This window comes from Vespa crabro, chromosome 4, assembly GCF_910589235.1.
Source record: "Vespa crabro chromosome 4, iyVesCrab1.2, whole genome shotgun sequence".
Lineage (NCBI taxonomy): Eukaryota > Metazoa > Arthropoda > Insecta > Hymenoptera > Vespidae > Vespa > Vespa crabro.
In genome coordinates this window covers 11603993-11617451 of record NC_060958.1, presented here as the reverse complement: position 1 = coordinate 11617451, position 13459 = coordinate 11603993, and the positions used below count along the sequence as shown (strand labels likewise).

At 39.8% G+C, this 13459-nt stretch overlaps 1 protein-coding gene across 13 annotated transcripts in view; it reads left to right on the top strand.

Moving 5' to 3' along the window:
* Window positions 1-13459, top strand: part of LOC124423632 (glutamate receptor ionotropic, NMDA 2B) — a 64657-nt gene that overhangs the window by 38983 nt on the left and 12215 nt on the right. For 8 of the 13 annotated variants that reach the window (XM_046961581.1, XM_046961579.1, XM_046961576.1 and 5 more), the window contains exons 4-8: window positions 6057-6235; window positions 6308-6722; window positions 7129-7312; window positions 7452-7590; window positions 11229-11458. In XM_046961581.1, the coding sequence (XP_046817537.1) occupies window positions 6057-6235; window positions 6308-6722; window positions 7129-7312; window positions 7452-7590; window positions 11229-11458 (1147 nt within the window). Of the gene's footprint in view, window positions 1-3165; window positions 3963-6056; window positions 6236-6307; window positions 6723-7128; window positions 7313-7451; window positions 7591-11228; window positions 11459-13459 lie in introns of those variants that run through there. The other 5 variants (XM_046961580.1, XM_046961578.1, XM_046961583.1 and 2 more) reach the window with 4 other exon arrangements.

Genomic DNA, 13459 nt, shown 5'->3' with positions numbered 1-13459 from the left:
CTTTGGATGCCAGCTGTGACTCACATTTAGAGTCTTCACCATCGGCTTAGAAATCAAGTTCTTTCGGTTAATATCGGGGTCAGTAATTTTGTTAGGGACGTCGGTACTTCATTAACTATTAATTATCGTCGACCGTGTAAATTTTGTCGATGTGATATGAAAGAAAAATGTCAATCTGGATGCTGGGGAGAGGACTCTCGTTTCTTCTCCGGATAACGCGATCCACGTCCGATCGATTTAATGTCGCGCTACTTTCGAAAACGAAGAATCGCATCGTATAATTCTCATTGTTGCGTCCTCGTTATTTTCATTTGAACTTTTAATAGGAAAGCAAAACTGTGCTGTGTCTTGTATTAAAAATATTTTTATTACGAGTAAAATCGTTCGTTTGTCGCGTATGCTTTAATACAACTGTGATAGGTAGAGTATAAGAAAAGTTGCCGTCGCGAGTGGTAAAATGAAGAGCGTGAAATTTGCGAGAAAAAGGATATCGAGCGATCAAACGGATTACGATCGAAATATATTTTTCCTTTTTAATTGAGCCTCTCGCTACGTTTTGAAGTTTCGGTTAGCAAAGACTAACGAGCAAGAAGAAGTAATTTAATGTTCACCATTCGTCATCTCGCGAAGCACGCTTGCCGCGAGCAGCGTTTAATTACGTCATTTTCAGAACGGTGTTAAAACGAGAACGAGAATATCTTTCTCGACGAGTGAGACAGGATAACGCGAGAAAAAGAATGAGTGCTGAGTACGCTAAGAGTACGAAATTCGATGAAAAGAAATTAAAACTAGCTCGAAATAGTTCGATTGTTATTATATCTGTCTGGGGCAGGGTGGAGGAGTGGGGGGATCGGGGGGCGATTAATGCGGGGCCGTGAATCAAAAGAATTTAACTAATTTCGCCAGTCGAATTTAATTTTTCTCACGGTCAACGAAAAAGAGACGCTTTTCTTTTCCAAGAAAGGAAAATCCTTGAGAATCGTCTCGCGTTTTCGATTGACTTTCATCGAGCGATGCCTTACCTTAAATTATCTCATAATTCTATCAAAGAAACGATGAAAACGAATTAGAAGATTTTCCTTTGCAAAGGCGCGTCGCCGAACTAAGAGAAAGGAAAGCAGGAACGATTAAACGGTAGTTCCTACTCGTTTTCTCTGACATACGATTATTCATTTTTCACGGACAAATTAGATATTTTTCTTACGTTATATCGGTCATTTGCCAATGTCTAAGTTACGTATTCATTGCGAGAGTAAATATCTATTCGCTTCTTCTTTTCCAGGTCTTTTTCGTGAAACTTTAACTTAATAATAGCTGGACAAGCTACTCAAAGCAACGTAGATGGTCTTTTATTAAAACGTCGGCTCCGTGCACTTCAGAAAATTGATTTAACTCTTAAACACGCCACGCGTTATATACCACCGTAAGTAGAGTTTACTGAAATTTTTCATCCGAAAAATAAACGGATATAAAAACTTTCCTTCCTTTCGCTCGCGACCCCCCGGCCTTGTTTGCGAGAGCGAGGAGCACAATGTGTTTAATAATGAGAGAAAAGTGAGCAGAGAGGGCGAAAAAGAATAAACCCTTGGTAAAGGGAAAAATAAATGGCAGAGATACTGGGAAACGTTTTCTCGATAGTCCTTCTTCGAGTTATTTCGAGAAATGCCGAGTCCGATTTCTATTCTTTTCCTAAATTCCTAAGGGAGGAAAGAAAGGTCCCTTGCGATAATCGATCTCGGTGCACGATCATTCTTGAGAATTTTCTCAAGAAAGAATTCTCGAAAAGGTACGGAAAGGACACGAGTCCATGTTTTTTGCGCTTTCCTAAAGACATTATTTTTCCTTTTCGCTCGACGATTATATAATTATCATAAATTATGATTTGCTCGTTCGTTATTTTCGTTGTCGTCGTTCATGTTATCGTATAACGATGCTTTTTTCTTTTCCTACCCACAAATTAGCTCTCGAGAGCCACCAGCAGCCTTCGTTATATATAAATTATAATAAATATTAGGTATTACCCGTGGACATAATGATCAATTAAAGCGTTGTAAAAGGTGAGATTTAATGGATGCACGAGAGGAAATAATTTATGGATGGCAAGCAACGCGTGCAAATTACGAGTCTTCTACCAAACAGTAGTATCCGAAACGTGCAAAGCAGTCAGATTTGCATAAACGTCATGCATAATAATTGATGTCTCGATAGTAAACGTTATATCGCATCCTTCCTTTCTCGTTCTTTTTCCATTTTGTTTCAACTAGGAAATTCGATACGCTTGAAAATGACTTTGTTCTCAGCCATATCGAAGCGTCGCCAACTAAGAACTGGTATTTCCGTGAATCGCGTTACCGGTAGTTTCCTTCCGTGAAGCCGCAGATAAATCCAATTCGATCTATCTCAGGGAAATTGAAATTTCTTAGACACCCTCCCTTCTCTCTCTCTCTCGCTCTCGCTCTCGCTCTCGCTCCTTCCGTCGAAACTAGATTTTCCAATAGAAATTATCGGACATTGGCTCTCTCGAAAAACAATCAACTATGCAAAAAGAATGCTAGGTTACCAGTTAAGCCTTTCTTTCGAAGCGATCGAATATTCGATCGTATTTGCCTTTCAGTTCGTTTCGTCTGTCCAATCGACTGTCAAATCAATGTCGATTAAATCGAGATTCGTCGAATATACTACGTACGCATCTGTCGAGAGATGAAAAGTATCCATCATTTTTAAAAGGCCGACCTATCGATTCGCCGCGAGAAAACAAGATGGAGAGAGCGAGGGGGACGAAAAATCTAGTAGCTATTGGCATCGCGAGAGAGAGAGAGAGAGAGAGAAAGAAACCGAATTTACGAGTAACTGGTGCACTCTGTGGATGAAGTTCTATTAATTAGTTGTTAAGTTGGCTCGTCAAATACTCTCGATCAAAATTATCAAAGAATTTTAAGATCAGCTTTCCACCGTAATTACTCTTGTCTCGTCTGTTTTTTTCTTAAAAACTTTGCGATGCTCTTCGTACTCGCCAGTTTCTAACTTGTCTACAACGACATCGACTTTTTTTCGTTAAATTACTACTCGGGGCTCGAATTTGTCCTATCTACGTTTAGACGAAAAGAAAGAAAGAAAGAAAGAGATGAAAAATGCTTTGGCAAAGATCGTGACTTTCTTTTCCAGTGTCTTCCGTAAGCGCAAACACCTTTGATAAAGGACGAAGCGACAATTAATAATACTTTACAACGATTTCCAAATCGTACAACCTAGATATTATGAAGAGTAAAATTATACTCTTAATTCGCGATTCGTCAATCATTCAAAACACGTCGTCTTCCTAAAGCGAAACATACAAACTGTTGTACTTCGAGGGATTCGTTTTGGTAACGAACGAGAGAAGCAAAAAGACGAAGAAAAGCAAGAAGAAGAAGAAGAAGAAAGAATCCTCTTTTAAAGTTTTCGAGATATAGCCAAGCTTAAAGTCGGAAATAGTAAGTAGTCTAACTAGATAATCTAGACAGTGACAATCGATAATAAAGTAAAAAGAAATAAAAAAAAAAAAAAAAAAAAAAAATTAAAAAGAGAATGGCAAGTGTTCCAAGATAGAAGAAGAAGAAGAAGGACGATGCGAAACGCAAAGGTTCTCTTGGCGACGATCCTTTCGCTTCTCGGCACGCTCGTCGTCTCCGAAGTGCAAGCTTGGAGATCGACGATCGGTCAGAGCGGAATTCGCGAGAGCTCGCTCGATGGAAGGTATGGGAATAGTCGTTTACCGAATCTGACCATTGGTCTGGTAGTGCCGCACACGAATTTCGGTGCGCGCGAGTACACAAAAGCGATCAATCGAGTGGTTAACAATCTTCACAAAGGTCAAGCAGCAAAGATCAGAGGTCAAACGAGATTTACCTTTCTCGACAAGTACGTTTTCACGCCGCACCAGGTGAAGAACACTATGCTGAGACTCACGCCAAGTCCTACAGGTAAATCGAAATAAATCGTACCTGCGTAAATTTCGATGCGCGAAATAAAAGAAAAAATTAAAAAAAAAATAAGCCCTTTTCCCCGAAGACCTTTCCTTCCTTTTTCCCTTCTGATTCTTCCTTCCTCTTTTTATTTCTCTCCATTTGTTAATGAACAGGAGGACCTCAGTTTCTTTTTCCTTCTATGCGTGACATATCCAAAGATCTCCTGACCGGTCAATATTTCAGGCTTAACTCACACCGAAACTCGCTCGATGGTTGCGAGTTTGCGTCCATGTATTTATTTACACGTCGAGTTACTGTCTCTCGGTATATACGGTGGATGAAATTTCTCTGGGAATTTCACTGCCCTCCTTGAGTCGTTTCCTCTCTCCCTTTCCTCTATTTCCGTAATGTTCTCGTAGCATCTAGATTCGCATTTAACATAAAATTAGATATACAATGAGTCCTCTCTACGCTATTATTTCCCTTCTATTTTTCTTCGAGTTCGTCTCTTTTTCTCTTTCTCTATCTCTCGCTTTTGTCTGACTTTTTTTTTTTTATCTCCTTATCGCACGAGGACTTAGTGCAATGGTTCTACATTGACAAATTAAGAACGCACGATCGAGAAATTGTTCGACCGTATACACCCTTCCAAGTACGTTCAAAATAGATACCTTACTACATTCTTTCTCTCTCTCTCTCTCTTTCCCCTTTCTTCTCGGCAATATCGAAATTACCATCACGGTTTAAGGCTTTAAAGCTTTATCAAAGAAATCTTTTTTGGAAACAAACTGCGTCTGAGGAAAACTTTCGCGCGCGCGTGTAAACTTTTTTTGATCGTTTTAACGAGAAAAAGAAAAAAGGTAAGAGCGTCGTCGAGAAATTTTTCTCATCTGAAAAGAGTTAAAACATCCGAGACGAATTAAATAAGGAGAAATAAGCATAAAGAGAGGGAAGGCTGGAAGGGATTTAAGAGAGCGACGGTATCAAGTTTTACAAGTGGATATTTTAATGTAAAATCCGCGAGCACCGAGGCGAGAATCGAAGGAAAAATGAAACTTTGAAAACTCCTTGACTCGTCGTGTTTTTGCTACGCCACGACTAACCATCAATATCTTTGTTGTTACTCGAACAAACTCGGGCGAAAGAAACTGACGACTGTGACGAAACGTGGCGTTATTATGAGCATGAAAACATAAAGTTTTACCCATCGATATCTCGTCGTCGTTAAGTGCGTTACTCGTTCTACTTCTCCTTCCTGAGGAAAATAAAGAGGGAGAGAGAGAGAGAGAGAGAGGAAGAGGGAGGAACGAACTACGGAATCTCGTTATGCTATGCATTTTTTATCGTTGCAAAGGAGCGACACAAGGAGGAGGAGGATAATAAAGGTGATAGCGAGGATGGAAAATAATGACGAAAAAGCCCCGGATATCCATTTCAAAGGGAAAGGAGGAGAACGGCCGATGAAAAGGATGAAAATAGGAAATTTCAAGTAACACGACGCGACAACGATCGGTTGTTAAGCGAGGAGAAATCCCTCTAGTATTATACTTTATCGTAGTAACGATCGATGAAATTTCCTTTTGCTTATCGAAAGGTATAATGGAGTAAACGTAAAATCGGATGGAAGATAACTAGAAGGAACTTACGGTGTCGCGTATCCGTTTTTGAAAATCTCTCGAAAGTCTTTGATTCGCGATCGATCGAACCGAATCGTTTGAGTACGCAAGTATATATGTATGTCCGTACCATCTTTAACGGTGAAAGAAACGAAAGGAAAAAGAGATCGAAAACGAGTGAACGTTGGCAAAACGTCGGGAAGGTTGAACGCGGAAAAGAGGTTACTCGGTCATCGCATTCATGGCCTACGTTCGAGACCCTGGATATCGAACTAGTTCCTTCGCTAAAGCTTTCTGAGCGTAAGATGTTTCTTTTTTTTCCTTCTTTTTTTCTCTCTCTTCTTCATATTTTTCTTTCCCTTCCTCTACAACTCCTTTTACTACCGTTGCTACTACGGAAACGTTTTCTTAAGGAACATGCGAGGTGTAAAGGAAAGCTTGTAAAATCAGCCTCGAATTCCAATAGAAAATCGAGTGTGGATTTCTGTTTCAGCTATACTAGATTCTCTCTGCAAGGATTTCCTGTCGTTAAACGTATCGGCTATTTTGTATCTGATGAATTACGAACAATACGGCCGTAGTACGGCCAGCGCTCAGTATTTTCTTCAATTGGCCGGTTATCTAGGAATTCCTGTTATTGCTTGGAACGCCGATAATTCTGGACTCGAAAGGGTAAATAGCTACGATAACGATCCTTCCTAGTCTATTACTTTCTCTCACTTTCACTCCCTTTATTTGTTTCAGAGAGCTTCGCAGAGCAACCTGCAGCTACAATTGGCTCCTTCGTTGGAACACCAAACGGCTGCGATGTTGAGTATCTTGGAGCGATACAAATGGCATCAATTCAGCGTAGTTACGTCGCAGATCGCAGGCCACGACGATTTTATTCAAGCGGTCAGAGAACGGATTTCCGATATGCAAGATACATTCAAGTTTAACATATTGAGCGCGGTACAGGTAACGAATGCGAGCGATCTCTTGGAATTGGTAAACAGCGAGTCGAGAGTGATGTTGCTCTACTCGACTCGGGAAGAGGCAATGCACATACTCAAGGCTGCCGAAGATTACAAGATCACGGGCGAGAATTACGTTTGGGTCGTCACTCAAAGCGTCATAGAAACTCTTCAATCGGCCAGTCAGTTCCCGATTGGAATGCTCGGTAAATCAGAAAATCTTTTCTTCCCTTATTTTTCTTTCTTTCTTCTTCTCCTCTTTTTTTCTTTTTCTTTCCTCTTCTCTCGATCTCTTGCACAATCGAGCTCGTCCTCGAGCTCGAATAAACAAAGTTCCTTGATCGTTCTCGCTTCGTCGAAGTTGCGAAGATAATAAAGAAAAAAGGAAAAAAAAGAAAAAAAAAAAAAGAAAAACCTAACCGGACAGAGAGGGTCTCTCTCTCTCTCTCTCTCTCTTGTTTATTCTACGGTTAATAAAACGTATCATGTGGTCGTTGCATTTAACGGCGTGACATCTACTCCCGCCGAGGAAAAATTAAACAAAGATGGCTGATCACTTTATCGTTTTTTCTTTCTTTCTCGTTCTCTTCTCGTCCAAATTCGTACACGTAGGCGTGCACTTCGACACGAGCAGCGACAGTCTCATCAGCGAAATCAACACGGCTGTCAAAGTTTACGCCTACGCCGTCGAGGACTTTGTAAACGATCCCAAGAACGCGAATTACACTTTGGACACTCAGTTGAGTTGCGAGGGTGCCGGGGAAGCAAGATGGAACACGGGAGACTTATTTTTCAAGTAATCCATCGATATATATACACATACACACACACACACACACACACATATATATATATATATATATATACATATATATTCGCGTATCGTACGTCTCTCCAAAGGAGCCAACTTTTCTAAGAAACTTTTTATTATGCAGATATTTGAAAAACGTATCGGTGGAAGGAGATCAGGGGAAGCCAAACGTCGAGTTCACTCAAGACGGTGTTCTCAAGGCTGCGGAATTGAAGATTATGAATCTTCGTCCAGGAGTTAGTAAGCAGCTTGTTTGGGAGGAGGTACGTTTTAAAACTCCCATATCAATGATTTTCCTGCTAAAAATTTACGGCTAATGATATATAAGTCGGGTAATCTCGGATTGTCGTGTCGTTTAAAAGATCTAATGGTACTTGGTAGTCGCGAATCGTGTAAATTATCCACGAGAGGTATCCAACGACCAACACGAAAACGTATAATTAAGGGAATCAACCATTTCTATACATTCGCTGCGAAACGATCTAGCTCGACCGAAAAAAGGTGGAAAAGGGAGAGAAAGAGAGAGAGAGAGAGAGAGAGAGAGAGAGAGAGAGAGAGAGAGAGAGAGAGATGCAAAAATACACAAGCATGTGCACAGGTGCCAGCAGCTTTCTATTTACAAGAATTTCCAGCACCGTTAATTCGACCTACTCGTCCGCTTAAACACATTACTCGGACTGCTACGTGAAATTCTGGCGATAAATTCATCTGTCTGTGTGTGTGTGTGTGTTTGTGGGTCAGAGAGAGAGAGGGAGAGAGAGAGAGAGAGGAAAAACAAACGGAGTGTTCTCATTGTCCTAGTCGTAGAAAAAAACCCATTACAAAAGGAAAACACAAAAGTAAGAATGGAAAATGCGTATATATACACGTGCTAGAACACCGATTGAACGCGATTTTTCGCATATTGATAACAAACAAAAGATAGAAAGAGGAATCTTCAAACAAAGGGCTATGTTCTTTCAAAAAAAAAAACAATGCGAATGCTGCAGCTTTGCGACCAGAGGAAGGAACAATGGATTCGGTATTTTGTATTGTCGCGAACAAAAAGTGTGAAACTTTCGTGTTGGAATCTGCACTTTTACGTTAGATTCCACTTTATGGATATATTATATCAGCCGGTGGAAAGATCATCCACGTTTCAATTGCGTTGAAACAAAAAAAACAAAAAAAAAAAAAAAACAAATAAAAATAAAAAAAAAACAAAAGAAAAAAATAGCCAGGTGTTCGTTCTGTACTTGAAGCTTATCGATCCAACGAATGTGGTCAAAGTTCGCAAACTACAAGCAGTGTTCACACGCGGATATCAATCTCCGAACGGAAACCCGCAAAGCACCCTTCGTTTCGTTTCTAATTAGATCCTCGTCCAGGGTTGACATCAATGCGAATCATATCAACGTTCTGCTCTGTCGTTTAATGGCCAGTAAATGCGTTTCTATCGATCGTATCTACGTCAAGAGAATTTTACTCCTCTTTACCCAGAAATGAAATTAGGAAAACATTGTTAACATTTTATCTTTTTATATCGACTCTTTTATTTTCTCTATGAGAAAGAAATTTCCTTCACTCGGAAAGATTTCAACGCGTTTCCCTTTATTATTTCATTTAATTTACTTTACTTCTTTCTTTTATTAAGATAGAAATAGACAATATTATTTTATTTTCTCACGTTCGACATACTTCACAACTTTTAGATCATTTTTGAATTTAAAAAAAGTTCGCCTTTGCTCCGAAACAATTTCATGTCGATAAAATGATACAAAATGAACAATGGGAGAAGCAACGGAGTAGTGGAAGTTAGAGAGTTTGTGTGTCGAACATGAAACACGCGCTAATCGTACAAGGTCGAGGCTAGTAATTAATCGGTTATCGGAAATAGCGGACGCTTCGATATTCCCCGTCTCTCTCGCTCTCCATATCGAGAGGGAGTAGTACGAGTTTGCACGTCGATCGTTGCCTAGTATGGACATCTAATTAGCGGAATTGTTCGAATTGCGAGTAGAGAGAGGGAGGGAGGGAGGAAGAGAGTACGAGAAAACATTTCTTGTTCTACGGAATAGTATTTGCTAATTACGGAAGCATCTCGATCGTTTCATTTCTTTTTCCTATCATTTTCTTCTCTATTTTTAACAAAAATTTAATTCGTCGTCGGCTTTTGGTTCGCGCAACGATGAATATTTACGAGACTATTAGAACGCAGCTTGCTATCATTCGCATTTCTGAAAATTCATGGATTCTGATGCGGCGAGTTAATATACGGTAGAATAAATCGACGACTTAACTGAAAGGTTATGCGATGATTTTAAGATTGCTCCTCGCCTTTTTCCGCTGGCTTGCCATCATCAAAAAGATATATATGTATATGTATAAATATATATATATATATATATATATATATATATATATATATATATATATATATATAGAGAGAGAGAGAGGTGGATGAACAGAGAGAAATTAGACGGCTTTTCATGAAGCAACCCTAACTAAGAATAATACGAGTCATTAATTTGGAAACTTTTCCTTCTGCCCCGACGAACTATCATCCTGAAGTGAAGGGAAAGTAGAAAGTTCGAGACTCTCCTTTCGATGAACGTACTTTAGATAAAAATCGGTAGACTTTGATGGATCGAAACAAAGTTAACGGTTAAGCAAAGTTAGTCTACGACGGTGGCTTAATCTCATTGAGAATGTAATTAAAATGTCGTGGTAAAAGGCCGAGTAAATAGGAAAATTCAATGTTTCTTCGCGCTTATCCTTATAAAATATATCAGTCAGTCTACTCCTCCAGCGAATGGACGCTCTTAATTACGTCATAGTCACGTTCGACATAATTTCGATTAATCTCAAACTCGCCATCCACCGTTGACATTTCTGTTCGGGTTAAAGGCTTTTCTTTCTCTTTATCTCTTCTTATTTGCAATGTGTCTCGTCGGTAGAAAATGAAATACTAAAACTTACTAAACTTTTCATTTTCACATGGAAACGAAATGAGATCCTTCTACTTTCCATATTATCACCATTATCACGCCGTTTTTTCTCTCATATATGAGATAAAAACGGACGAAGCGTTGTTAGTGCTAGTAAATCTCTTTTGGCGAACGTCCGTCAACGTTGGTGTCGGTGCTTAAATGAAAATATTCACGGTCGATGAGATCTGCATGTGTGTGTGTGTGTGTGCGTGTGTGTGTGTCTGCCCGCAGCAAATATATCCACATGCGAAGATGGAGATAAAAAGAGTGGGAGGTAACATGCGTGTTCATGAATTTTCATGACGAAACGTTTTGGCTCGTCGAGCTTCCAAGGAATATCGACTTCCAATAGGCGTGTGTCGAACGATCGTTCCGCAAACGGATCACTACTTGCGTCGGAGTAAACTGGAAGAGAAAGAGAAGACATTCATCTACGTATATGGCACTTTCTTTTTCGCATATTTCAGGCCTACAACCCTCTTCCCACGGCCTTTAACTCTTTAACCAAGTTTATATATCCCGTCGTAGAACAAATTTCATGCGTTTTTGTCGAATTTCAATCCATTTTACGTCCATCTCTTTTTCTCGATCCGGGAAACACGCTCTTATCCCTTTACGAAATAGGATCTCTGTTCCTTTGATTTTCGAGGAACGGATCTTCAAGTGACAACCGTTTAACCTTCCAAGTGGACCCGCTTGAAATTTGCACGTGGTAGAATATTGAAATTCGAGGGTCGTACATACGTAGACATATTTGCCATATATACGTACGTATGTACAAGCCATTTTGGCTTTGCGCATAAATTATATTCCGACGGTGCGAAGCGTATTCGTCTACACGAGAGATGAGTTTTGCTTAGTCCCCGTCATCTCGGTGGGGACATATTAATCGAATGCATATTAATTTTTTCACATCTTAATCTCTCGTTCAGATTGGCGTTTGGAAGTCTTGGGAAAAGGAAGGCCTCGATATAAAGGACATAGTTTGGCCGGGTAACACGCATACGCCCCCTCAAGGAGTACCAGAGAAGTTTAATCTGAAGATAACGTTTCTCGAAGAACCACCGTACATCAATCTCGCTCCGCCCGATCCTGTCAGTGGGAAATGCCTAATGGATCGTGGCGTTCATTGCCGAGTAGCCAAGGAATCGGACATGAGCGAGTAAGTGCGAGAAAAGTTTTACGAAAGTTCATACAACAACTTTGCTCCACTCTACCCTCCTCTCTCCTGCGCTTTCTTCACCCATCTATCCAGCCATCTTCACCTTTTTTTCTTTTTTTTTTTTTCAAATTCTCTCGAATCTAAATTGGCAAAATTTTATGCGATTTTAAATTGAAGAAAGATTTTCCCTCCTTTGGATTCTCTAGGTTTCTCTCGCGCGTATATCGAGGCCGCGCGATGCATAGGGTAAAGCCTTTTTTGATATTTCAAAAGACTAGTCGATCCGCCTAACATTGCCGCCTTGGGATAAAGAGCCTGTAGGAGGAGTTTATACAAAATTAAGGCGGACGCGGAGGAGCCTTTGAGAACGACTCGAGCGCGGGAAGAGAGAGGAGGATAGTTTGAACGTAATAATAGCGCTCGAGAGATCAGAGAGAGAGAGAGAGAGAGAGAGAGAGAGAGAGAGAGAGAGAGAGAGAGAGAGAGAGAGAGAGAAGCTGTATAGGCTAACAAACTCATCGATAAACGAGTCCATCGTGAAGAACATGTTAAACTTTGAAAATTGCCTCGATTAGAAAAAATATATCGGAGGAAAAGTTCCAATGAAAATATTCGACGATCGAAAGGAAAAATAAAACGAACGTTCGCATCGCGTTAACGGGTAACATCGATACAATGTAAATCGACCAAGTTTCGATCGATTTCCTTTTTTTTTTTTTGTTGAACGAGAACGCGCGAACGGTTTGTTATCTTTTAGTTTGTTATACATTGACTCCACGTCATTTAATCTTTCTCGGGGCGAGCCAATTTTAACGCTTACCTTTCGTTTGTTCAAATTCTAAACGAGTGCAAATATTTTCATCAAAACAACGTTATGCACTTTTACCTTCTGTTAGAATTTATAACGTACGTTGGTATTATATATTACATAAATACATATGTACCTAGAGAAAGATGGATATATACGACGAGAAAATGTTACGTGCGAAAATTATTTTACGTTCGTTTTAACGCAAAAGCATGATTTATCGCGATTATGAAGAATAGTTTTCGATGTCGCGGAATCACCGGAAGAATCTCGCGAGTCTTTGTTCCTTCAAAGGATCCTCTTCTCGTATTCTAACTTCAAACTATTTCCGGCTTTTAGCGGTTCTATGTAACGAGCCTCGAGAGATTCTTCGAAGCTCGTTATCATCTCAGACGGAGGAATGAAGAGGGGTGGGGGGAGAGATGAGAACAAAGGAACGAGCCTTTGCTCAAAGAAAATCGAACGTCGAAGCGACGTTTTTTCCTACATTTTTTTTTCATTGGAAAACCGAAAGAAAAAAAAGAGATTCACGGAAAGGCCAAGCGAACATTTTTATTTTCTCTCCGTTCTTTCCTTCTTAGCTTTTTCGAAATAAAAGTGGTATCCCACGGGAATCAGCGGTTGTCTCCTGAAAGTTAGGGGACGTAACCCCAAGCGAGTAATCCGCATGGCAAAGAGAAGGTTCCCCAAACGCGTTTAAGGGATACACGTTAACCGATATCATCCTCGTACATTAACCTACAAGACCAAAACCTTTATCCGTACTTTTCCTTTCTATTTCTCTTCCCTTTTTCTTGGAACGGAAAAGTATAAATGCTTTCCCTATCTGCGCGAAATAGAATGCATTTTCGGAAAATCCTCAACAAATTTATCCGCTTTGTCGCGAATCCTTCGTTTAAAGGAGCTTTGTAAAAGGAAGAAAAAAAGAAAAAGAAAAATAAAGGTACCCACGCACGATATATAAATACTCCTTTTACCATGGATATATTATTGATAACTATGAAATTAAAGTACTTCTTTATCAGTCGAATTATACCATTGATTCTTTTACGATGTTTCACTGTGCTCGATTCATTAATGAATTAATTTTTGCTTTTCTCTCTAGGTCTCTCTATTCTCGAGTACTCCAAGTCCTCCCGCTGGAGTATCGTGCGCAAAATTTATTACGTATCCCGATATAAGTTTTCAGCATT